The 22,707-nt window shown below is 47.6% G+C and overlaps 1 protein-coding gene across 1 annotated transcript in view; it reads right to left on the bottom strand.

Annotated features, from left to right (window-relative positions):
- The window catches only part of USP7 (ubiquitin specific peptidase 7), a 70,212-nt gene extending 49,098 nt beyond the window's left edge, over positions 1-21,114 (bottom strand). Inside the window, exon 1 of the mRNA XM_080677104.1 lies at positions 20,851-21,114. Within this exon, the coding sequence (XP_080533230.1) occupies positions 20,851-20,932 (82 nt within the window). The 5' untranslated portion in view covers positions 20,933-21,114. The remainder of the gene's footprint in view (positions 1-20,850) is intronic.
- Between the last annotated feature and the right edge of the window lie 1,593 nt (positions 21,115-22,707).

A 22,707-nucleotide genomic window follows, 5' to 3' on the forward strand; every position in this document is an offset into this window, starting at 1 on the left:
TTTTTAATGTGTTGGTGCAGGCAGAAAACCACTCAGGTTTTATTGTCCTTTTGAGAAGACCTTCCCTGGGTTTTAAAGGAACACCCCCATTTATAAAAAAAACAAGTGGCCAAAGAAATGGTTTAAAAGTTCCTGGAAGACAGAAGAGTTTCCCAGAAATAGGAAAGAAAATACGGTCTCTCCCACCCCCCAGGAGGGGGAGGGGACCGTACAGTTCACAAACCAGGAGACCTTGAACATCGTTGATGCACTAGCAATGTCCCCTGTGAAAACTGGACACCAAGAAGTAACGTTATTGGCACAGAAGACTTAGTGCATTCACGAGCTGGGAATCTCACAGTAAAGATATCAGTTCTCTTCAAATTAAACTATATGTCTAAATACAGTTCCAATCAAATCCCAGCAGGATTTTTCTACCTTTAGACAAGCTGATTCTAAAATTTATAAGGAAAAATAAAGGAAATGAAGTAAAACAACCTGGAAAACTAAGGACACAGTTTGATGAATTAAACTAGCTGATTTTATAATTCACCATAAAGCTTTAGTAAGCAAGACATAACTGCACTAGCAAAGAGAGTTACACAGACCAATGAAACAGAATACTGCAAACAGACCCACATACGCACAATATTTGATTTTTTTACAAAGGTATAAGCAATTCAGTGGAAAAGGAACAACTGCACACCCACAGGCCAAAACAAAGACCCTCAACCTCATACCTTAAGTAAACATTAACTCATAATGATAACAGATGTAAATATAAAATTTAAAACTAAAACTTTAAAAGAAAACAGAGTGGGCAAAGATTCCTTAGACATAACAAAAGCAATATCCATAAAAGAATATTTTGACTAACTAGATTTCACCGAAACTGAAAACTTTTGCTCCAGGAAGTCAGTTAAGAGAAAAGACAGACCAAGTAAAGAGTGAGAAAAAATACTAGCAAATCACCCATCTCACAAATAACTTGTATCCCAAATAGATAAAGAATTCTCAAAACTTGATAATTAAAAAAAATAACCCGCCCTGACCGGTTTGGCTCAGTGCATAGAGCGTCAGCCTGCGGACTGAAGGGTCCCAGGTTCGATTCCGGTCAAGGGCATGTACCTTGGTTGCGGGTACATCCCCAGTGGGGGGTGTGCAGGAGGCAGCTGATCGATGTTTCTCGCTCATCGATGTTTCTAACTCTCTATCCCTCTCCCTTCCTCTCTGTAAAAAAAAATCAATAAAATATATTTTAAAAAAAATAACCCAATATCTGAACAGATACTTCAGAGGGATGGCAAATAAACCTGTTTGAGCAAGGAAAATGGGAAGTCAAAATGGAACTGAAAGAAAATATCCACTAAAACAATAGTTTAATAACACACACATATTCTGCTCTGATAAACTCAAATACATAAAAACAAGATGTGTTGCCCTAGCTGGTTTGGTTCAATGGATAAAGCATCGGCTTGTGGAATGAAGGTCCCAGGTTTGATTCCGGTCAAGGGCACATGCCCAAGTTGCAGGCTTGATCCCCAGTACAGGGTGTGCAGGAGGCAGCCAATCAATGAATCTCTCTCATCATTGATGTATGTTTCTTTCTCCCTCTCCCTCTCTCTCTCTCTCTCTCTCTCTCTCCCTCCTTTCCTCCCTCCTTCCCCTTCCTCTCTGAAATCAATAAAAATATACTTTAAAAAAAAAAAAGGTGTGCTATAACATTTAAATTGGAAAAAGGGGGAGATACAAACAATAAAAATAAGTGGAATATTGGCCATTATGAAGGATTGGAAAGCAAAATAATCAAGATCAAAAATTACATCTGATATTTGCTCTCTCCTTAAATGCTCATGAAATACCTGTTATTCATCTTAACAGGACCACCTTAAAGGGGGGGGGGGGGATTCTGATCTCCACTTCCCCATCACAGGGACCATCCAACACGGCCTGCTCCCCATCCCCGTAGCATTAACTGATACAGAAGTGGTCACCTCCCTGCTGTGGATGACTAGGCTGCCACAAATACCACCCAACTATCTTCACCCACGCTGCCAAGGAGTATTAAGGCTCTTACATACAGAACAAAAGTCACTGCTCTCTGTCCTGATAAGGTTTCAGGAGTTAGAACTACAATTCTGTGCCCAAACAGGTAACAGCACGAGGTTGCCACATACATGAATGCGATGTTTTAGGCACTTGCACTCAATGTTCTAAAATGTAACTGTAATAAAGACATCTATATATATAAAAGGCTACTATCCAAAGTGTCCCCTCAGGAGTTCGACCGCTCGCTATGACGTGCACTGACCACCAGGGGCCAGCGCAGAGGGAAGGAAGGCCCCAGCCAGAAGGCCCCAATCGGCCAGGCCTAGGGACCCTACCCGTGCACAAATTTCGTGTACAGGGCCTCTAGTATGTCAATATTTAGAAGATCTGTGTAACTCAGTGAATCAGTCTTTTCCAAATGACCCGAACAAATGGTATTAGAAAAGACCCATTAAAAGTATAAGACAGACCAATTAATTTTAATGTATTAGAGCATGAAAAGTTAATTCACACAGTTTCAAACTGCACATTGCTATTAACCTTAAGAAGCTACCAAGCTTTGGTGCAGCAGCAAAGAACTGCCACAAGTATCTGAAAAGGCTTTTCAGATACTCCCCTCTTCTAACTATGTGCCTCTGTAAGACTGCATTTTCTTTACATTTCCACAAGCAGCTATGAGGATCCAGCTGTCATCTTCAATTAAGCAGACAATAAAAAGATATTTTCAAAAATGTAAGGATAATGCCATTCCTCATTAAATTTTGGTTTGAAAAATAATTATTTCCTATAAGTGTGTTCTTTGTGTTCTTCATGTATTGGTATATGGTCTTTAAATAAAATGATTGGTATTAGTTTGAATTTTTAATATGGCAAATAATTATATAACCCACCTACCCAAAATCTCTTTGGGGTTTCTGTAACAGGATCCTGACAACAAAAAGTTTTGTAGTGCAAAGATCAGTCTGACTAGTGGATTTGTAGTTTGTCCCTTTAGTAAACTGGAATTACAAGCCTCTCCCTGCAGAGTTCCCACTTAGAGGAGACAACCTGCTGGCAATTTGAGGATTAAGAGTAAAGAAGCCCCACATTCCTTTATGCCTGGGGTTTCTCTGCCCTGTGGACCCTTAGCTTTGTGAGATCTATGGGTACCGAGTTCTTCCCTTGCAGACTGAATGCCTTATAAACTTCAGCTCCAGCACCAGACCCAGACCCAGACTCCATGGACCATTGGCAACTCCCACAACTGTGCAAGGTAAAAATCTAGTAAGTTCCTTTATCCATCTCTACTGCTACTCTGCTGCTCTGATTGAACCCTCAATGGACACAGATACCCTCATCTTATACCACCCAGGTAATTTAGTGGTAAAGCACACTCATAACCACACATTTTTTAAAAAGCCCCTTTTAAAAATACTGAATAAGGCCTATTTTCTGATCCAACATGGTGAGGTTCCACAGATGAAATACTATCCTATATAATAAAAGAGTAATATGCAAATTGACCATTACTCCACTACACCCACCAGCCAATCAGGAGTGAGTATGCAAATTAACCCAACCAAGATGGCTGCAGCCACAGAGCTAGCAGGAGGCTTGGGTTTTCCTGGCAATGAGGAAGCCAAGCTTTCCACACACCCTAGCAGGCCCAGGCTTCCACTCAAGGCTACAAAGTTTCAATTATAGAAGATACATAAATCCCAACAAAAATGGCTGCGGCCACAGAGCGAGCAGGAGGCTTGGCTCTGCTCAAGGCTACAAAGTTTCAATTATAGGAGATAAATAAATCCCAGATACCAGGGCCTCTGATTGGGTCGCCTGGGGGTGTGGCCGGCCTGCAAACCAGCACAGGCCCCTCGCCCAGGCCACCCCACGCCCCAAGGGAACCCCCACCCTGATATGGAACATCCTTCAGGGCAAACCAGCCAGCCCCCACCCATGCACCAGGCCTCTATCCTATCTAATAAAAGAGTAATATGCAAATTGACCATCATTCCAACACACAAGATGGCTGTCCCCATGTGGTCAAAGATGGCTGCCCCCATGTGGACACAAGATGTCCAGCAGGGGAGGGCAGTTGGGAGGGACCAGGCCTGCAAGGGAGGGCAGTTAGGGGTGACCAGGCCGGCAGAGGAGGGAAGTTGGAGGCGACCGGGCCTGCAGGAAAGGGCAGTTGGGGGGGGGGAGGGGAGACAGGGGAGGGTATGACCTTGGACTGCAGGGGAGGGCAGTTAGGGGCAAACAGGCTGGCAGGGGAGCAGTTAGGCATCAATCAGGCTGGCAGGCAGAAGCGATTAGGGGCAATCAGGAAGGCAGGCAGGTGAGCAGTTGGGAGCCAGCAGTCCTGGATTGTGAGAGGGATGTCCCAGATTGGAGAGGGTGCAGGCTGGGCTGAGGGACACACACCCCCGTGCATGAATTTCGTGCACTGGTTCTCAAGTTTTGCAATAAAGGAATGAAACACTGATGGGGTTGGGGAAAGACAGGCAGTGACTGAAGGACTACAAGATTTCTTTCTGGGGTAATGAAAAGGTTCCAATTTTTATTGTGTTAATAGACAACTGTGAACATACTAAAACCCACTGAATTATATACTTTAAATGGGTGAATTATGATGTATGTGAATTATATCTCAATATAAGTTGCTATTTTTTAAATCTTACAGATTATTAACATTTTATCAGAAAGACATAGAACGGCAGGTGCAAACCTAACCCTTTTTTTTTTTTTTAAATATATTTTATTGATTTTTTACAGAGAGGAAGGGAGAGGGATAGAGAGCTAGAAACATCGATGAGAGAGAAACATCGATCAGCTGCCTCCTGCACACCTCCCACTGGGGATGTGCCCGCAACCAAGGTACATGCCCTTGACCGGAATCGAACCCGGGACCCTTCAGTCCGCAGGCCGACGCTCTATCCACTGAGCCAAACCGGTCTTGGCGAAAACCTAACCCTTTTTAACTGGTATTGAAGTGTGTAAAGTTAAGGTTAATTTGCATTTAACACTGTGGCATGTTCCAATCTGACAGAAACTAAAATATAAAAAACACAATGCATTTGATTATTTGGTACTGAGGACCAACTAATGTTCAAGGGTAAAAAATAACCTTGGCTCAAATACCTGCACTTCTGACCTAGATCCAAGATGGGGGAAGAGAAAAGCAAAGGAATACAACCCACAAGCCGGATGTGTTAATTACAACATAATAGATATGCCCAGGAAACACAACGGAAGATACCTCTATTTTCATCTACCCAGAAGTCTTGCCTCTGGCAGTTTTACCTCAAATTCCCCTGAACTCAAATCCTAACCATCCCTTACAATCCACTGCAAGTACCATTTCACCAAACCTTCCAGCTTCCCCACAGCCTATCATGATCTCTCTTCTCAACTTCCAAAACCCTACCTCTTCACCCCTCCTGGCATTTATCCCTTTCTCTCCTGCATTAATTATGTACGCACATGACCCATCTATATATAACCTGCTGACTTCCCTTAAGCAAAGACATCTCTTATCATTTCTACATCTTTGAACCACACCCATGCCAGAGCCTGAAGCAGTGATTCAGTGATTGCCAGATTGCCAGCAAGTATGCAATATGCTGAGCCTGTTTGGGGAACCTTCTTCCTAGCTTATTACAGAAAGAAATGCTCGGTTTTCCATTATTCTAACCAAGGCAAAAGCCCGCCTGAAAAGCAAAGCTAAACCGAGTTCACAGGCTGGGTCTAGAGCAGCACTGGCAAAACAACTCTCTGTGACCATGTAGATGCTCTACAGCTGTGCTGTCCTATCTAGAAACCTCAAGTCACGTGTGGCTACTAAGCCCCTGAAGTATGGCTAGTGAGGCTGAGGAACTGCTAATTTTACTTAATGTTCATTAAAATAAACCTAATCATCCAGGTCCAGAAATCACTTCATACTTCAGAGCCTGGGTTTCTTCACCTGTAGAGTTGGAGGCATAATAAACACTTTCTGCCCTAAAACAAAATCATACAACCAAGTGCCCTCTGATATCGACAGACCCAAAATGAAAACAGTATTTTAAGAAACATAAAGGGCTTCTAAAAAAAAAAAAAAATGATAGGACTGAACTTCATCAAAAGAGAAATTGCGTGTTAATACTGGCCATAACAGAAAGCATTTAGATTTGCAGTAATTAATTCTCCCTCTCCTCATATTCTCCATTCCCAATGTAATCAATAACAACTTTAGAATAATCCTCAAGACATAAATCCGCAGGGACCACAATCCCGGTGAACTGCGAGTGCTGAAGGAGGCTACAACCACCTGTCACTAACTTGCATTGCTAAGACACAGAAGCTGTGCAGCTGGCTGCCATGTGTCTTGAAGCTGAACTAGTCACCTCAAAAACCATATGCAATTCTGTTCCCCACGATGAGGTCCAAGGATTGCCTCACTTATTTGCATCCTCTCCAAACATCCCCAAAATCAATTTCTTTGAAGGTCTCAACTTTGCCAACCCACAACACACTGGCAATTATCATTTGGTGCTGTCATTCATTCTGCGGACATTTTCACTTCTGGCCCAGTTCCTTGAGGCCATCTTCGTATCTTTTCTCTGCAGAAACTCACACACATAATTGATAGCCAATAAATATCCTAAATCTATCTGCACAACTGAAATCACCCATCTGATGCAATGGCCAGTCCAAAAAAGGTATGGTTTCAGAGGAAATCACAGAAACTTAAGACCCCGCTGCTGACACACTTCGAGAGAGACGGGTCCTACACTGCATTCTGAGAACAGAAGGGACATTCAGAAAAACTAAGAGCAAAAGGCCACATTTATTTAAGCTTTCTTCAATCAGTGACTTAACAGCCAAAGGCTGACATCAAACCAAGTGAGGCTTTCTGTATATTTAAAACTGTTTTTCTACAGTTTTTGACTACTGCAATCACTTTACAAACTAAACATGCTTCCTAAAGTTACCTATGAAGATGGATAGCCCGTTTTAAAATTCCATCAGGAAAAGCCCCAAAGGAAAACATTCAAAATATGCCACAAAAGCAATACCACACAGCTAGCTGGAGGTTAGTGAGGCAAGGAGACTAGCCTCTGAAGTCACCTCATTCCTTTCAGCCCCTACCCAGGTAAGGCAGCCCGGAGCTCTGTGCCTCTGACCCAGTGTCCTTTCCACCTTCTGAAAGCCGCCGTCCTAAGGAATAAACTAGGTGATTTAGAAGAGAGAAGGAAAGCGCAGCTGGTCAGGGCTTCAAAACAGACGGTGGCCCAGGGAGAGGGGAGAGCAGCCAGGTTCGTGCCATCTGTGTGGGCTGCTCATCTGTAATGCTGCTCTGGGGACAGGACCTCAGTAGAGGTCTGCATCTTGGATTAAGGTGCCTCACCAGCTAACCCTGTAAGTCCACAGAATTGGGTACTCTGAAATGTAGCATACTTGTGACCTGAGCACCAGCTGACAAGACTTGGGCCTTCTCCATATACCCAGAGCCCCGGCTGGTTTGCTTTAGGGATGATTCACTTCAACTCAGGATCATGTTACTGAATACCTGATTCAGTTACTGCAATTCTCAAAGGAGGGAGGAGTCATCTACCTTTAAAAACTCATACTATTTTGTTCTGTGTCTTCCGCCACCCTATTCCACTTGCTGAACTGTAGGGGTGTGTAGGGGTGGCCCCAGCCGATTTTGGCAGTAGCTACTTTATTTTTTTTTTTCCTCTCTAAAAATATATCTTTATTGATATCAGAGAGGAAGGGAAAGTAAGATAGAAACATGAATGATGAGAATCACTGATTAGATGCCTCCTATTGGGGATCAAGCTAGCAACCCAGGCAGTGCCCTGACCAGGAATTGAACAATGACCTCCTGGTTCATAGGTCAACACTCAACCACTTAGCCACACCAGCCAGGCATGAGCTACTTTCTATATTCAAAGCATGTGGTGAACCACACAAAAACGTTCAGACTAGGAAGCCCAACTACAGCATACCAGTACGGAGTGGTGAGGGAAGAAACACAGGACAAGGCAGCAATTGACTGCCCTGGCTAATGTCATCCTGTGCACCAAAGGGTCGCAGGTTCGATTCTGGGTTGGGGCACATAGCCAGGTTGTGGATTCCATCCCATCAGGACGCACGCATTCAGGAGGCAACCGATAGGTGTTTCTTTCTTACAGACATGTTTCTCTCTCCCTCTCCTTCCCTCCCTCTTTATGATCAGTAAAACGCAAATGTGTGAAGCCAAAATGTGTGGGTTCTCATCCCATCATTGCCCCTGAGAAAAGTAACTTGATCAATGCCTTGTTCTGTTCTGCTACAAAACAGGGATGCTGCTGCATCAATTTCAGTGTTCTAGTAAGGAGCAAATGGGTTAGTACAGGTACAGCCCACATCACATGTCCTGGCAGAGTGAGGGTTAGTTCCCTCCTACTCATCAAGCTTCTCTGCCGTCTCTAAAGTTCAAGGCCAGCTACATTTATTGGACACCCACCTGCTGCTTCTTTCCCACCTCCTTAGCTCCTGTATTAATTTCCAATTGCTGCTGGAACAAATTACCACAACTTTGTAGCTTAAACAACACACACCTATTCTTTTATAGTTCTAGAGGTCAGAAGTCTGGAAATGAGGCTCACTGGGCTAAATTTGAGGGGTCAGAAAGGCAAGTCCCTTTTGGAGGCTCAAGGGGAAAATCTGTTTCCTTGCCTTTTCCAGCTTCTGGAAACCATCTACATTCTGTAGCTCCCCTTCCATCTTCAAAGCCAGCAATGGCCTTCTCATACCACACCACTCTGACACTCCTACCTCCCTCTTTCAGGTGTAAGGAATTCTGATTATAGTGGGCCCACCTGGATAATACTGAATAATCTCCCCTTAACTTAATCACACCGCTAGTCAGAGCAGCAACCTTTCAGACCACCGGTTGGCAACCGCTGAGTCAGAGACTTGAAGGTCCCTATCCCATCCTGTTATTCTGTACCTCCAGCCTCTGACCAATCCAGCCCTTCCCTCTTTTCAAACTCAGCTGTGAATCCTTCACTCACCCATTCCTTCCCCAAAGTAAGCCAGCCCTGTGGCACAGCCACCTCCTCTGCACCATTCCACAAAAGCCCTTCCCTGAGGTCTCCCCTGCACGTTTAACAGGTGTCTGCACTCCATGCCATCAAGGCCGGGCCAGTCAAGAGGGCTTTCACAAGTGTGTTTGATAAACAAAAGCCCTGCAACAGGCTCTGAGCACCACAGCGAAGTCAGCTCTGCTGCCACTAGGCTGCAAAGAGTCAGGAGCAAGCCATGATCCCTGGTCCACATGAAAACCAGAAAGCAAAAGGGGTGGGGCTAAAAACAAGATGCTCTGGGTGCCCCTCTGTGGATCTGTCAAAAAGAACAAGCATAGACACTTTTTACCAATCTTTCCTGCAATATCCAAGCATGGGCCCGTTGGGGTTAGTTGGGGTGTTGCACATGTCACATAGGATCACATTACAGCCTGACAGACTTTAGGGTTAGTTTAACTGCAACCCAAAAGTATATACAACCCAGAATCCATTTCTTTCAATGGAAGATAATTTAACTTTTTACAAAATACGTGTTTTTATGGGAGGGGAGGTGGAGGAAGAGGGATAGAAAAATAGAAACATCCGCCGAAGCCGGTTTGGCTCAGTGGATAGAGCGTCGGCCTGCGGACTGAAGGGTCCCGGGTTCGATTCCGGTCAAGGGCATGTACCTTGGTTGCGGGCACATCCCCAGTAGGAGGTGTGCAGGAGGCAGCTGATCGATATTTCTCTCTCATCGATGTTTCTAACTCTCTAACCCTCTCCCTTCATCTCTGTAAAAAAATCAATAAAATATATTTAAAAAAAAAAAAAGAAAGAAAGAAACATCATTGGCTGCCTCCTGCATGCTCCCTACCTGGATGGAGATTGAGCCAGCATATGCCCTGACCAGTAATTGAACCAGTGATCTCTTGATTCATGGGTCGACGCTCAACCACTGAACCACACCAGCTAACTTTGGTAAGCTACAGTCGAAGCTGTCTACAGATAAACTTTGGAAAATCTCTTTAAACATCTTCCCCATTCTCATTGCTTTCTCATTGCTACCTCTGTAGCACTGGGTACATACAATTCACCCAACTATCAGTAAAACAAAGAAGCGGTCGGAATAAATATCATCCTCTCTGAGAAGCAAGGATGTTCTCCATCCAAGCAGGAAGCAAGATTGTTACTTCAAAAACTATTTGTGTAACCCGCATTCTTCAAAGTGTGCATGTAGACTTCTAATATAGGGAATTGTGATAGTGTTTCTTTATATTAATGGCCTATACACATACTTTCAACAAACATGTACAGTTTATGCAATACTTTCCTTTCTTCCTGTTTGTTCTGAGTATAACTGTTGAAATGAAACTTTACCTTTGTTGAATTTTAATAATAAATTGGGGCTTGTATTCCGTATGTCTTTTTTATTTTACTTAAGTAATTTGTTTGCATTGAATTTCTACAAAACACAACTTAGAAATTGTCCACAATGAACTGGCAGTTAAAGGAAAAAAACCTGGCTCTGTACCACAAGTAACTGAAGAAGCCAAGCTCTAAATAACCGGTTTGCCCAAGAGTTACTTATCCATAAGTTTCCACTGCTTTTACTCATTTTAATGTTACTTTTCCAGGACACACTGGAACACTCTCTATCATTCAGTGTCACACTAATGCTACCTAACACCTTCAAGCCAAGGAGCCAACCACACCAGTGCTGGCCATAACATATTCTTTTTTTTTTTTTTTAAATATATTTTATTGATATTTTACAGAGAGGAAGGGAGAGGGATAGAGAGTTAGAAACATAGATGAGAGAGAAACATCGATCGGCCGCCTCCTGCACACCTCCTACTGGGGATGTGCCCGCAACCAAGGTACATGCCCTTGACCGGAATCGAACCTGGGACCCTTCAGTCCGCAGGCTGACGCTCTATCCACTGAGCCAAACCGTTTTCGGCCATAACATATTCTTTACTGAGGGTCAGGTTCATTTGCACTGTCCACCAACGTGTATAATTACTGAACACGTAAAATGCAATTAATCACTTGAGGAATGAGATTTTAAATTTTATTTTAAATTTAAAATCACTGCCATGTGGCTGGTGGCTACCACAATGCAGAGTACAATAAACCCTTGAGAGTCTTCTCACATATGTATCTCCTCATGCCCCCATATGAAAACCAATGGCTATCTGGACAAAGATTGGTCTAAAGTAGGAACACAACCTCAGTTTGCTCCCACCAGTACCAGTAGCAGGAGACCTGGAGTGCTTCAGAGAAATGAGGACTTCTTTGGGCTAGGGTAGACACACCATACCACACCAACCAGGAGAAGCAGCCATAGGTCACCACTGCTCCCAGGCTTGACAGGGAGGGAGAGCCCAGAGGCTGGAGCTCACAAAGAACCACAGCAACCCTCACTCCACCAGCTACTTCTGAGGGCATTCTGTAAGTCAGGCACTCCAGCCCCTTTCTGTTCACCCTCTAAGTCCTCACAAGCTCAAGACATAAGACGAAAAGGCTGAGATTCTTGGGGAGAATTCCAACAAGTATGGTTATAAAACAACTAGAGGCCCGGTGCACGAAATTTGTGCACATGGGGGGGGGGGTCCCCTCAGCCTGGCCTGTACCCTCTCGCAGTCCAGGAGCTGGGGCAGTGGTCGGCAAACCGCGGCTCACGAGCCGCAGTTTGCCGCTCTGTTGACTAATGTGTTTGCCGACCACTGTCATATACTACCCTTTACCTCTTTGCACACAATATGCCACAATTGCCTAATCCTCACAGCTTCCAACTACATGGTAACATATAGTCTAGTCCAGTGGTTGGCAAACTCATTAGTGGGCCTAAGCTGTCAGTCGGACATCCTTAGCATTGCCACGGAGGCAGGAGAGGTTCCCACCACTGCCACAGTGCTCGCCAGCCGTGAGCCCATCTTCTGGCTGAGCAGCGCTCCCCCTGTGGGAGCACAATGACCACCAGGGGGCAGCTCCTGCATTGAGTGTCTGCCCTCTGGTGGTCAGAGAGTATCATAGTGACCAGTCATTCCACCATTTGGTCATTTGCATATTAGCCTTTTATTATATAGGATTTATTATATAAGGATATGCTGTAGATGAGGCCCCCTAGAACCATAAGAAATGCAAAAAATTCACTGTTAACTCATTCTCGAATTGCCCCCCTTAAAATCAAATTGCCCCCCCTGTGGGGCGTGTGCTGCACCTTGGGAACCACTGGGCTTGACACTTTTCCTCTCTGAGCTTCATTTCTGAAAACATACGCATATACCATGGGAACTGTAATCTCTTCTCCGCCTACCTCACTGGGTTGTCATGAGGAGGTTCTGAGCTAATAAACCTAGAAACGTTTCATCAAGTAAGTGATGTCTAAACGGGAAGGGGTTGTTATTTTTAAGTTCACGGGTACCCTCGCAGGTAGCAGGTGCTGATTAGGGGAGGAGGGCATGATTGTTTCCTGGGACTGTAGCTATGGAAGCTTTGCAGAGGGTTCCACAGGCCTTGGAGGGGCGGGCTCTGGCCAGCAGCCCTGTAGCGGTGGTCATCCCTGGAGGGGCTGGGAGGGGGCATTAGGGGGTGCACTAGAGGGGTGGTGAGGCCGAAGGGGGAGTAACTGTCAAACCTTCCCACTTGGCGCCATTCTTTAAATTGTACGTGGCTCTTTCGTGGCTGTACCTGCTCAGGGCGGGGCTCCAATCTCCTGGAGCGGGGTGGGGACCAGGCCAGGGCAGAGCCAGGCGGGCTAGGAGGGCAGGTTTAGCCGCACCCCCAGTGAGGTTCAGCGTGCTTCCACTGCAGAGATGGCACTGCTGCTGTGGGGGGGGGGGGGGGGGAGAGGGGGGGAGGGTCTGACCCTGGGGGGCCACTCAGGCCTGCCTCCACCCAGGTCTGGAGTTGTAGGGAGGAGAGGCTCCAGCGGAGGGGGCCCAGCAGCAGTGGGCCCCAGGCAGCTCGGGGGCGCTGACTGATGGTCACCAGCATGCTATTGTTGTGGGCGCCCTAGCAGGGGTGGCGGGGAAAGAGATCAGAAGTCGGAGGTGCGGACTGCAGCTACCCCCGAGGCTGGGTCTTCTCCCTGTCTGGTCAGCCTCCCCGTTCCCCCGGGGTGCGGGGGCTAGGGTAGGGTGTCTGTGCAGGGGGACTGGAAGAGCTCCCAGTGGCCACTTCCTCTTCTTTCTTTGCAGTCCAGGCTCCTGTCAGGCACTCTCCTCAGACTCTCGGGAACTTGGCTCCAGCCGCCCACCCCCTGCTGCGCGCGCAGCCTCCTGCTGGTCTGTCAATATGCAAACTGGTCGTACTGGGACACCATAACGGACAATTAGCATATTACCTCTTTATATGTATAGATGATCTGGGCTATGGGATGTTTCTAACGACTTCACAGTTTATTTGATTGAGTAATTTCTCCTCCAAGCTTATATAAACTACTAACTGTAAGAAGCAAGCACTTCAAAATTACCTACCCTACATTTTAAAAGGAGCTGAACTATGTAAACATGTTAAAGAGTGTTAACATGTGTGGTTTTTTTTTAATTGATTTCTTTTTAAGGCAGGAAGAAAGAGAGAGAGAGAGAGAGAGAGAGAGAGAGAGAGAGAGAAACATCAACTTGCTGTTCCACTCATCCATGAACTCACTCACTGGTTGATTCCTGTATGTGCCCAGACTAAGTATCAATCCTACAACCCTGGTGGTCAGGATGACGCTTCAACCAACTGCGCTACCGGGCCAGGATAGCACATGCTTCCAGCAAATGCAGGAAACATCTGAGATCTTGCTTCCTGGCACTGTCATCAGTTTGGTTCAAATAAACTCTTATAAAAATTTAAAAATTAAAGAAAAATAAAACAGCAAGTGCACAGGGTCAATTAAGAGCCTTGAAATAATTCATTCTCTGAAGTCATATTGATGAAATGTATTTGCAACTCTAGGTAAATGGTCCATATGCCTTTTCACAAGGGGCTTTTTTATAAGGGGCCATAGAGTGGCAGGGTCTGCTCAGCTGCCACATTAGAAAGTCCCAGGAGTAGGGTGGCAAGAGGGACAGCCAAGAGAAGTGAGATTACCACCCAGACTCCTGTGGCTACACCCTGGGTGTGAGCTCGCTCTGCAATACAGGTCATCCTAACGAATGCATACTACAACCCGTTTCCAAACCAGAGGCCAGTTAAACAACTTACTGCAATACCTAGACCTTCCCCTGGTCGATATTCTGGAGGCTGGTACATAACACAGGACACTGCCTTCCCAGCATTAGGATGTCAAAAAAACTAATTTAGTCACTGGCACGAAATCAAAACCAAGGGAGGACCTGGGTTTCGAATATTCTATGCCAGGCAGGAAAATCCAGTAGAACTGTTGTGGTCACACAGGAGGTCTCCTTCTCCACAGCTTTTAGAGTCTCAGTGACCCAAAAAGAAAAAGGACCTACCACCTAGAGACTCAGACAATATTCACTCATATTTCAAACATTTAGTAAGATAAAGCTCCTGTCAATCAGTAGCTTGGGCTCCTTGAAAGGATATGTGGGCATCTCTGTGAATATTAACAGCTGTGACCTCACAACAGTGGTCCCCACACCTCAACGGTTGACCAAGAGCTAAACTTGCTACAATGTGGCATTTGCACAGCCCAGTGAGGGCCCAGCCAGTACCAGGCAGTGAGCCATCCATCATTATAAGCCCAGTGTGGTCTTCTACTCCCAGCTCTTGTCCACCGAACAACACAACAGGGACGCTATTTCTCAGGGTGTGTGTTCTCCCAAAGGCCCCTCTTTCTTGCTAGTCCCACATTCAACGTGTCATCAAGTTCTGGAAGCATCTGGCTCTTGCCCAGGTTGGTATATTTCCCTGCTTGGAAACATTCTAATTACCTCCATTCCCAACTTCCAAACTTAAATCACCAACCTTCAGAAGTAAGCCTGCTTCTCTTCAAGAAAATTTCAACACATCTGACTTCTCATTAGCCAAGGCATGTGTTAACCCACTAGAAAAATGGCATAACTAACTTTCTGGACTATACATGGACTTAAAATCCTGCTTCCTCCAACTTTCTGAAGTTCAAATTAGTTCAGAACAAGAAGCTTATGAAGCAGGTGACATTTAACACTGAACTCTGTCACAATACATGTCAAGAAATACCTTGTTACAACTCTTGGTCTCCAGATTAAAATTGCATTGCTTTGGAAATTGAGAACCAGGCTACCTACTGTTCATCCAAAAACCAGAAACAGCAATAAAAACAAATTTGAAAATATTCAAAAGAAGCCTTCAGTAATTTATGAAAATCTATCAATGTCCTTATCTGGAAAACAAGCTTTCTTTTCAAAACCATAAAAAATGTCATTTGAAGCAAGTTTCGTTAAAAGCGACAAAACTGAATTTGCAGCTAACAGAACAATATTGGTTTGTGGCTTCGGCACTCTTTCACAGGCCATCTTGCCAGCCAGTCAGGCAGCCAGCCATCTCCTATACTACTTACTACCTTTAGTCTTAGAATTGCTGTTTGCTGAAGAAATATCTTCCACAGTACACTTACAAAAAAGGAACATAAGATGGTCACTTCAGCACAAGTAGTCCAACAGTGAGAAAGATGGGTACACAAGTGGCAACCTCACAGGTAGCACATGGGGCAAAAGGTTAGCAAAGAAAGTGGCTGAGGAGACCAGAAAGGTTTAGGAAAAAGGTGGCATCTGAATGGGTTTTCAACCTCCTTCCTGGGGTATCTGCCCTGTGCATTCCAGAAAGAGAAGCTGTCACATCACCATCTATGCTACTGTGGGATCCAGACCCTGGAGCTGTACCCATGCAACACAAATGTGTGCCTGCTGGGAGCCTGAAGCACAGAGCAGGCTGAGGCCATCCTGAGGACTCTGATGGCCTGTGTTGTGTGACTTACCCTCCACAGGAAGGGCAGTACGCTGAGTCTTTTTAAAAGCAGGACAGTGAAAGAATAAATAAATAAATAACATAAAAGCAGGACCGTGACAGGGCCGGGCAGTCCTCTGGGCAGTCCATTTTCATAGCTGTGTGGGAATCAGGAAGCCAAGACCAGTAAGAAGGCTATTGCAAAGTCCCGGCGTGAGGCAACAGGGACCTTGCTTTAGGGTGGCAGCTGGAAAACCAAAGAGCTTGGTAATAGGATATGGGTATCCAGAGAGAGTTCAAGGCCAACTCCCAAAGTCTGGAGGCTTGGTGACCTGGCTTCCCTGCTACAACCTGATGCTCAAGCTCCCATTAGATTATCTAACACTAGTGCAAGAACAAGAATGTCCTTATCAGAGAAGGCCATAGAGCTGACCAAACTGCAGTACCAGTGTCACAACAAACATCCACTCATCATCTCTATTACTCAGTTAATTTTTTTAACATATTTTTATTGATTTCAGAGAGGAAGGGAGAGGGGGAGAGAGAGAGAGAGATCAATGGTAACAGAGAATCATTGATCAGCTGCCTCCTGAACGTCCCACTCTGGGGATCGAGCCCGCAACCCGGGCATGTGCCCTAACTGGCAATCAAACTGTGACCTCCTGGTTCAGAGGTCGATGCTCAACCACTGAGCCATGCCGTCTGGGCTACCCATTTAATCTTTCTTAAAATATTTATACCATTGGCCTTAAATACCTATTTAGGTACATCAAGCCCCAAATTTCATAAACAGTGTTGCTTAGATTGAGGCTGGTTATGTTTTCTTCCTGATCCACAGTAGGATGTAATTACCCTAGGACAGTGGTCGGCAAACTGCGGCTCGCGAGCCACATGCGGCTCTTTCGCCCCTTTAGTGTGGCTCTTCCACAAAATATCACGGCCTGGGCGAGTCTATTTTGAAGAAGTGGCGTTAGAAGAAGTTTTAGTTTAAAAAATTTGGCTCTCAAAAGAAATTTCAATCATTGTACCAGTCGGCAAACTCATTAGTCAACAAAGCCAAATATCAACAATACAACGATTGAAATTTCTTTTGAGAGCCAAATTTTTTAAACTTAAACTTCTTCTAACACCACTTCTTCAAAATAGACTCGCCCAGGCCATGGTATTTTGTGGAAGAGCCACACTCAAGGGGCCAAAGAGCCGCATGTGGCTCGCGAGCCGCAGTTTGCCGACCACTGCCCTAGGACATTTTTGCATACCTCCAAAAACGAACTCATGCTGCCTGGATTTGGCAAACTTTATCCCTCCCTCAGGTGCAAAGGTTCAACCAGCACAGCATTACCACTGACTGCACATCACCTGCACTCCCAACTCTGTGCCTTGCACTTGACCTGTGCTTTGTCTTTTCTCCCTCACAATCTTGCAAAACAGAATTGACCTCCTTTCCAAGGACAAAGAAACTGAGGCACCAAGAGCTTAAGCAATGTATATGAGGCCAAAGAACAGTGAAATGGCAAAGTCTACATTCAAACTCAGGCTCAGCCCTAAACCTGTACTCTCAAGTCACCTCACAGCCCCACCAAGAGTTTTCAGTGGCTTCTTCCCACAACACCGATTCAAAATATAAATAAATGGAGGAGGAAAAGTATATACTTTCTTCCCATATTTGCTGTATCAATTTTTTGTTTACAGATAATCAAAATCAGCACCTTGAAAGAATAAGGCTGATGCCTCTGACAGTAACTTCCAATATGTTCAAAAATGGACAGGCTCACATCAGATTATGTTTCTAGGTTCAGCCTAATTTCATTTCTTCTATATTTCTTTTGAGTTCTCCGAATTGATGTTCACTTTGTAGCTTTGCATAGTTTTTTTTACCATACCAAGCTAATGTGAGGAGAAAATCAATATTCTTATTATTTGATTTGTCTTGTTACAATGCTATTTGAAAAGGAAACCTTTTAGAGATAATAAAATGCACTAATTTGGTTTATCTGGGTGCATGTGTTCAACAGAACTCACTTTCTACTCCCAAACCTGCTTCAGCAGAAAAGTAACTTGAAACTCCATCTACCCACACAAGTTTGAAAGAAAAAAACCCACCCCTGTTGTGCCCTCCCTCCCCCCAAACAAAAAAAACATGGAAGGCAGTAGTCAATTCTTTTCAGAAACTGCAGGTGACTGACTCACTGATTTGCTTGAAGCTTGGTATCCCTGATAGCAGTGGTCTGAGTGCTGTACGCAAGTCAAACCAAACTGTCTGTCCCCTCAGATATTACACTCTGAAACAGACTGCTCACCAGGACAGAAGAAACACACCAGGGAACAAACATGAGGATATTTACATTTGTGATAGCCAGTCTATGCAGCAGAAGCAAGGCCTTGAGAAAACTTCCTGTTGACAGGGCATAACACAGACCAGATTATCACCTCCCCAAAGTACTCACAGGGCAGAAGCCTGTGCAAGTCATTCTTTCAGCCTCTCAGCCTGGATTGCCTCTGAGTGAGAGAGTAAACTGCCAAGAACATTCAATCCTGGCCAGACCTAACAACACAACACCACCACCTCCACAGTTCTATATGCCCCCAACTTGAAACGTGAGATTGGTTGCTTCAGGCCTTACAGGAAGCCTGTGGTCCCAACCCCAATGAAATTCCATGTTCCCCACCTTTCCCCACTCTGCCTTCACCCTTCATAACTTTCCTAACTGCTCAAAGCAAGGCGTTTTTACCATAACTAATCCAGGGCACTGTTATTCTCCAGCAGATGTGCAAGGGCTGTGCAGAGTTCAGTCAGGAGCAAAATTCAACCCCAATACAGTGGAGCAGGAGGACAGACAGCAAACCAACACTGACCTCTTTATAGGAAAAAACAACCCACCAATCTAGTCTCCCCGTCTAATTTGAAACCACCCTGCCCAGGAGGGGCAGGCAGGATGCTCACTAACAAAGCTTCAAGCTGATCAGATCCCTGAGATTCCAGCTGTTAATTCTATTGGAATTAAGGCAAAGACACTAAACAGGTGCAAGTCACTACCATAGCCTGACATATGGAGCCAACCAGACTTGATAGGAACGAAATCCCACCCTGCTGGCTTTTTAATAGGATTCTTTCACTCTTCCCAATCCTAAACTATAATATAAACCTAGCACCACATTTTAAGAAGGGGAAGGCTAAGAAAAGCAGAAATAGACTGCTTAATACATAGGCAGCTTTTTAAACCACACACCTGTGGGTGCTCCAAGGGTGTCAATCACAAGCCTGACAAAGAAAAGGTACCTTCTGGATGATGAATCTGGGACAGAGGCCCACTCAAGAGAAACAAGTTTCTTACATTTCCCCCAAAGAGCACAGTTCTGTACCAGAAACAGACTTCAGTGATGTCCATGTTTATTAATTGTCACCAGCATTCAATAACACTTGACAATAGGTAAGGCAACGTAGGTGGAAAATCTATGCACTAGCCCTGATTTGGTACTGACTGGGCAATATCCGAAAAACAAAATGAAAAACACCCTTTTTGCTAGGTATCATCAAAGGAATAGACAAAATTCTCTCAGCAAGTATTCCTTCACTAGCCGCTTGAATCACACTCTGCAAAGTGACTGCTTGCTGGGGCCAAGCGAAATAAGCCAGTCCTTGAGGGGACTCCACTCTCCTGGCCCCCATGCCTGCTATTGTAAGTACCACTGGGAAGTGCTTTCTGCAGGCATCTCCACCACTCGGCCTTTTGCAATCTGGCAGGCCAGTTTTTCAGTCAACACCCAATATATTGGCAGCAAGTTATTCACAAGGGAATACCAGTCATGATAAGTACTTCCACCAACCAGTGCACAGCACCCCACACGTGTAGCCAATGCATATGATAAATGCTTCTTCTCCCAGCTTCCTTAGTGCCTCCATTCATTTATGCAACTCAAAATGTCTTGCTAAAAGCAAATGAGAACAAAACATTCAATGCCCGGTTCCTGCCAGGTGTATGGGAAACTATCTTTTGATGAAGACAACTTTGACTATACCCTCTTAAGTACTTGGACGTATCCAGGTAGTATATGCTAGCCCCACCACGAGTAATGAAAGATGCCTTCCAATGACCAGCTTTGCTTGACTAAGACCTAGTAGTCACTAGGTAAATCAAAGAGCTTTCCCTCCCAGTGGCTTTACAAACCTAACCAAGACCTTGCATCGCCAAGTACAGTACCTTGGAAAACTGCTGCCACATGGGCAGAAAATTAAATTACCTTCGGAGTCAGGTTTGATGCGGATGTAGGTAGCCAAAAGTGGCGGGGCATTCGCGGAGTTTCAAACACACACCTGGCCGGATGCTGACTGCACGGTACACAGTCGGGGGCCACACTCCCCGCAAAGCAGGTAACTTAGAAACCAAGAACACCTGGCTCACCACTCTGAGCCAGTCCAAAGGCTGACAACATCTGCGTTCCTGGCAGGTGTTTCAAAATGAAGCCCGACGCTGGCAAGTGCTGATATACCGCGATCTGGGAGACCGTCGCTAAGCCCGTGGGCTCTCCAGGGGAGCGCGCGGGAGGAGCAGGTGCCGGCCAGCCCCGCGTCCACGGAGATTAGTTCCCGAGTTACCGGCCAGAACCGGGCCAGCCCAGCGGGCCCCGGAGACGCCAGACCAGGGGGCCGGTCCCGGGAGCCCCGCTCCCCTCCCGGGCGGCGGGAGGCCACCAGAAGCGAGAGAACGCCCGCGCGGCCCGGGCGCCCTAATTTACAAATCGGAGCGCTTTGTGCCCGGAGGCCGCCGGCCGGGCCCGGACAATGAGCGGCCGCATGACGGTGCAGCCGGGCCGGCCCGGCCGCCGCGGGCCTGCTTTAAAGATGGCGAGCCCCCCGCGTGGCTCCCGCGGCTCCCCCCGGCCACAATGGAAGGCGCCCGGCCCCGCCGCCGCCCGCGGGCCTCACCTTCCATCTCCATGTCCTCGGGCTCGCTCAGCTGCTGCTCGCCCGCTTTCTGCTGCTGCTGCTGCTGCTGCTGGTGGTTCATGTCGGCCGCGGCCTGGGCCTCGCCTGCGGCCGGTGGCCCAGGCTGCGGGCCCGGCGGGCGGGGGGCGGCGAGCCGGGGCGGCGGCGGCGGCGGCGGCGGCGGCGGGGCGGCCTCCTCCTCCTCCTCGCGCGCGTCGTCGGCGGCGGCCCCGGGGAGGCCGGCGGCGGGCGGCGGCGGCGGCGGCGGCAGGGAGACGCGCACGTACTTGCTCGCGATTCGCCCAATCTCGGCGCCGAGGCGGGCGGACGGCCGGCGGGCCGGGCCGGGCGGCCTCGTCGCTCGCAAGGGCCGCCGCCGCCGCCGCTGCTGCGGCCGCCGCGGGGCCCGCCTCCCGCCGCCGGGGCCGGAGCTGCGGGGCTGCGGGCCGGCCGGGGGCGGAGGGCGGCCGGCCGGGGGCCGCGGACTCAGCCCCGCCTCGGGCCGGGCGCGGCGGGCGGGAGGCCTGGCCTGCGCGGCGGGCCTGCGGGGCCTGGGCCCAGCGGGAGCGGCGGCGGCGCGGGCGGGCGACGGGCCGGCCGCGCTCGGGGCGCTGCGGCCTCGGCCTCCTCGGCGGCGGCGGGGCTGCGGAGCGGACGCGGCGCCCGGCGGCTCGGCTCGGCTCGGCTGGCTCTCAAAATGGCGGCGGCCTGAAATGTCACATCCGCATGGGGGCCCGAGAGCGAGCGAGCAGCGAGCGAGGAAAGCCAGCGGGCGGGCGGGCGACGCCGGTCCGGAGGGCGGAGCAGGAGGCGGAGCAGGGAGGCGGGACCCGGCGGGGCCCGGCCGCAGCCACCGCCTCCTGGCCGCAGCGCCGCGCCCCCTTGCAGCCCGGCCCCCGGCCTCCAGCCCAGTCCCCGCCTTCGGTCCCTGCCTCTAAGCCCCGAGATCTGCTTGGGCCCTGGACGCTCCGTTGCAGACAGCTTACCCCCCCCACCCTAGGTGGGTACCTTCCCCGGAATCTGTCCCGTCCCGGGATGTGGTCACCCAGAAAGACCGGCGGCGGCCCAGGGTGGGGGCCGTGCGGCCTGGGGCGATAGCTGCTGTGCCCTTGCACGGCCGGACCCGGGCCGGAGCCGGGCGCGGGGTCCACGCTTGCGAGCAGCTGCTGGTAGTATTTAGCGCCCTTAGCCGACCTGCGATCCACTCACCCAATACCTCACGTGAGAACTCATTTTCTCACTCTAGTCCGACCCAGAAAATGTAGTCCCTCAAAACCAGCCCGAAGAGCTTTCCATTTGGCGTTAGTTTGTTCCCTTCCTGTCAGCCCAGTCTGGCTAGATTCACTCAGAACGTCCCTCATTCCTGGAGGCACTCTCCGTGCTTTCTCCTCCGGTCCTGGAGACGGGTGATCAGGGCTTCAACTTTTCCATGGTAACCAAGGCAGTGTAAGGGAGTGCAGTAAAGGGAAATGCATCCCTACACACCTGTACATCTAAGCGGCCGTCTCCAGGGAGGATGTCATTTTACACTAAACATGGCCAGGAAATTGCCCTGGCCAATACCTCTCCCCCCCGCCCCCCCCCCCCCCCCGCTCCCCGCTCCCCGCTCCCCACCCCCCGCCAAGATTGTGAATTCTATCCCCCGTCAGGGCACATACAAGATTCAACCAATGAATGCATAAAAAAGTGGAACAACAAAAGGATATGAGGGATAAAAAGGATACCTTGCATGATGGATAATTACACGTTGTATACCCATAAAGAAAATACTTTTTGGCAATAAAAAACGAGGCTTAGCCCTCGCCGGTTTGGCACAGTGGATAGAAGAGCATTGGCCTGTGAACTGAAAGGTCCCAG

This window comes from Plecotus auritus, assembly GCF_963455305.1.
Source record: "Plecotus auritus genome assembly, chromosome: 7".
Classification (NCBI taxonomy): Eukaryota; Metazoa; Chordata; class Mammalia; order Chiroptera; family Vespertilionidae; genus Plecotus; species Plecotus auritus.